Raw genomic sequence first — 4,399 nt, forward strand, 5'->3', positions numbered from 1 at the left:
CCATGGCCCACCCCCCCAATCAAGCCGCCACCGCCGCCCCACACCAGCTAGGTGCCGGGAAAAGCGGGCAGCAGGGCTCTGGAGGCCTTCCCTGGTCTCTGCGCCTCGGTTGGGGCTCTGCAACTTACCTGGCTGCTTCTTGCTCCTCGTGGCCCGGGGCTGCTGGGCACAGGGAGCAGGGCTTGTTGCATGTGCCCACCCCCTGGGCTGTTTACTGCCGGAGCTCCGCTCCTGTGCGCTCCTGTAGGAAATGACCCCTGCTTCCCTCAAAACCCCCCCCATTGCTGAGATTAAGTGATGGGGGATGAGAAGGTTATCATAACAATTGTCCCATTATTTGATATCCAAAGTGGCTGTTGTAACATTTGGCATGTCATGTGGTAGGTGGCCATGTGAAGTTCCATCTTTCTGCTGTTCTCAGGGTCTCTAAATGATTTTTCTAAACCATAGGATTCATGCGCTCAAGTGTGTGCATGCATCAGTTTTCTTTACATGTGTGAGTTCTTGGGTACTTCTTTGTTCCGAGGATGCTTGTGTATGTTTTTTAAAATAATAATAAAAGAAGAACAGGTTTTTATACCTCACTTTTCTTTACGCAGAACTTATTTGTTACAAGGGCTGGATCTGACATAACTGTGACTTTGTTGGGGTCAGGCCATGTGTGCTATAAAATGTAATGCCAGGTACCAGAGATATAACTTTATAAAGGAAAGCAGTTGGTAAGCTCCAAGTTGGCGTGCCATTGCAAGACCCCCTGGGTTGGGGGGGAGCACAGAGGAAAACTCGCATGGGAGTACGGGAGAGCTAGCGGTCCAGCGTTAGGCAGCTGCCCCCATGCTGCTTGGAGGGGGGGCAACCCCCTTCCCACTCCCACCGCGAATGCTGTGAGCCTGGGCCCCGTGGTAAAAACATGAAGTAGCTGGGTGTTGTGAGGTCCCCCTACCCCTGAGCCACTGTGGAAGGGAGTCCAGGAAGATGAGTTGAACTAACTTCCTCTGCCTGAGGAAGCAGAGTGGGGGGTGGCAGGCCAGGCGTGAGGCCGCACGCATGACAGGACCCAGGCTGAGCAAAGCCCAATAAGCCAGAGACACCCATGTGGCAGCAGCCCCCTGCAGCCAAGTCCACCAGGGGATCCATGGGGGGAACGATGTTGGGTGTTCAAGCCAGAGATCACTGGCAAGCCGCACCACCCCCATGCAGTGGCAGCCCAAAGGCAGCCAGATATTCCAGTGGGGCAGGCACTGCACACACAAGGCCGTGTGTATGGCAGAGGCCCCAGGCCACTCAGCGACCAGTATAACCGGAGATCACCAGTACCACCCCCATATGAGGTGGCAGCTGACTATGGTTAAAGGCTTCCACATGGTTCATGAGGGAAGGAGGCCCAGACTCCACACTGTGTGCTTGGTGGCAGCACTAAGTCCCTGATGTGCAGAAGAAACTGCCGAAGAACAGCCCCCCCCCCATGGGCCGAAGCACAACCACCTCATAGGGGAGCAAATATAGCACTGCTAGCTGCTAGCAGGCCCCGGCAGAGGATTGTCTGCACCCCCTCCATGTGCAAACACTGATCCCCTGGCCACCTGGTACAGCATCCCCAGAGTTGCAGGCCAAGTGGAGAGGTGTGTGACCTTGCCTTGGAACCCTGAGCTTGTGAGAAAGCGGCTGCAGTGGCCCCCGACTTACTAGTGAGGTTGCCGCTGAAGTGAAGGGGCTCTCTTGACTGCTGCAGATGTGGTTGTTCTGCACTGAAGCCACAATTGGAGTGGGTCCGCCCACTCCCCCCTGAGTAGCCTCCTGTTCCCTCCTATCACACCAGTTGCTCATGGGCCAGATTAGAACCCTGGATGGGCTGGTTCCAGCCCATGGGCCTTCTGTTTGACACCCCTACCTTAAGGAGTCTCAAAGTGGCTTACAGTCACATTCCTTCCTCTCCCCTCAACAGTCACTTTGTGAGGTAGGTGGGGCTGAGAGAGTTCTGAGAGAACTGTGACTGGCCCAAGGTCACCCAGCAGATTTCATGTGGAGGAGTGGGGAATCAAACCCAGTTCTCCAGATTAGACTCCACCATTCTTAACCACTACACCACACTGGCTCTCTCTCTAAAAAAAAGGGTCCAATTGGCCAAAGATTGTGTACAGTAGTAGACCACCCAGCTTCAGTTTTCAACAGTAATTGTGGGAATGGAAATTTCGTGACACTAGAAGATACGAAATAGAACTGGTGTGTGCAAAATTAACAGGAACAAAATAAAACACAAAAGGTAGCACAGGAGTACAGCTCAAGGAATGCTAGAAGGCCCAGTGAACGGGACATTCTGACCATCTGCATCTAAGCCTGAGTCTTTAAGACTAAAAACCGTTGTGTGTGCTGACCTTCTCTGGAAGGGAGTCCATGTAAATACAGAAGAGTGATTCACACATGGAACTCACTGCCACAGGAGTTGGTGGCGGCTACAAGCATGGACGGCTTCAAAAGGGAATTAGATAGGCATATGGAGCAGAGGTCCATCAGTGGCTATTAGCCACAAGGTATAGATAGGGGCTCTGGGGCAAGTGATTCTTGGTGCTTGGGGGGGGTCAACAGTGGGAGGGCTTCTAATGTCCTGGCCCCACTGGTGGTCCTCCTGATGGCACTGGTATTTCTGGCCACTGTGTGACACAGAGTGTTGGACTGGATGGGCCTTTGGCCTGATCCAACATTGGCATCTCTTATGTTATGTTCTTATGTTATGTTAGAATTCTGTAACAGGAATTCTGTTGGAGGAACAGAAAGCTGATATATTCTGATGTATGGACCTACCACCAACAATCTTGCACCCCCCAAAAAAGTTATCACTTGGTTTAGCCTTCTCCCAAGAAGTTGAACACTTCCATTGACTTCTGTGAGAGAGGTTTATAACATTGTAATTGGACAGCATTTGAATTACACCATACCTCAGATCTGCCCCTGAATGTTGGCCCCTTGGCTTCCTTTCATATAAATCAGTGGTAAATCTTCTTTTCCTTTGCACTAGTAAATCTTTTCTCTCATTTAAAAAAAACACACAAGAGAGAGAGAGAGAATGGTTGTGTTTTAACGTCATGGATCCTGAGTAAATCATGCCATAATAGCCAAAAAGTTTTGAAAACCTTCATAATTTTTAAACTACCATTCTGTAAGGTAGTTAAGTTTGTCAGTGTTAGGGCTTTTTCAGTGGCTGCTCTTATTTTATGGAATAGCCTCCCTGTGGTTGTTAGGCAGGCAGTAGTCTCCAACTTTATAGCCTTAAGTACTGAACAGATTGTAACAAAAATTATTACCTAGATAGAATTTATCCCTGTTTTGGTTTAACTCTTTTAGCTTTCAAAATGCTTCATACCTGTGTTTGAATGTGTGCCATATCATTTATATTTCAGGATGCTGGGTTGTACCCCTTTCATCATTGTGTCCTATTTCTTTCTGTGGTACCTGCCTCCCTTCATAGCTGGAAGAGTCGTGTGGTATCTGGCTTTCTACTGCCTTTTCCAGGCGCTGACTACAGTAAGTTGATCAGCGTTCACCGCAGTTGTAAAAAAAGACTCTTGTTTAGCCACTGAACGGTCATTCTTGGTGAACAGGAGACAGTGTCTGACAAAGGAGGTAGAATGATAGGTTTGGGTTGTGGATAGGCTGAAGTTTAAATCTCTGTATGATTTTAGATGGACTACATGCAATGCTCCCTCCAAGCTGTGGAGTCTTGTGAGCAAAAATTCTACTTTGTGAGCTACTGGCATTAAAGCAACTTGGCTGCTGCATAAATTAGTCTGCTCTGGAGCCATCCCTTCCTGAGCTAAGACAAAAACGTGTGAGCTGGAGGCTAAAAATCTGTGAGCTAGCTCTCACTAACTCAGCTTAGAGGGAACACTGAGAATTTCCTATTGGGTCGCAGGGCTGCCAGCCTCCAGGTGGGGCTGGAGATCTCTGGGGATTACAACTGATCTCCAGGCAACAGGGGTCAGTTCCACTGAAGGAAATGGCTCCTTTGGAGGATGGACTGTATGGCATGACATACCAATGAGGCCCCTCCCCTCCCCAGGCTCCACTTTCTGAATTTCCAGGTATTTCCCAACCAAGAGCTGGCAGCTCTAGGGATCAGATCTCCAAACATGTGATGTTTACCTCAGTCAACAGCCATATGACATTTAGACACAGCTGTGGGAAAAGACAGGCATGTATATTATATCTGTCTTTCCCCCCCTACTGGGAAATGTCCTCTTCTCCCTTGTCACGACTACTTTTTGGAAGTGAAGTTACATATCAAGAGATCTGATTCTGGATCCCCAATGTCCTATGTAGCTGAGCTTTGTGGTGAATGCAGAGGTCATTTCGGGGGGGATTGCGGGGGATCGCAGTTCCCCCGGGTGAGGTACGGGGAGGC

General features: G+C 49.5%; 1 protein-coding gene across 1 annotated transcript in view; it reads left to right on the forward strand.

Moving 5' to 3' along the window:
- Window positions 1-4,399, forward strand: part of MFSD2B (major facilitator superfamily domain containing 2B) — a 59,594-nt gene that overhangs the window by 22,549 nt on the left and 32,646 nt on the right. The window contains exon 4 of the mRNA XM_015407335.1: window positions 3,399-3,522. Within this exon, the coding sequence (XP_015262821.1) occupies window positions 3,399-3,522 (124 nt within the window). The remainder of the gene's footprint in view (window positions 1-3,398; window positions 3,523-4,399) is intronic.

This window comes from Gekko japonicus, unplaced genomic scaffold (genome assembly GCF_001447785.1).
Source record: "Gekko japonicus isolate JY-2015 unplaced genomic scaffold, Gekko_japonicus_V1.1 scaffold239, whole genome shotgun sequence".
Classification (NCBI taxonomy): Eukaryota; Metazoa; Chordata; class Lepidosauria; order Squamata; family Gekkonidae; genus Gekko; species Gekko japonicus.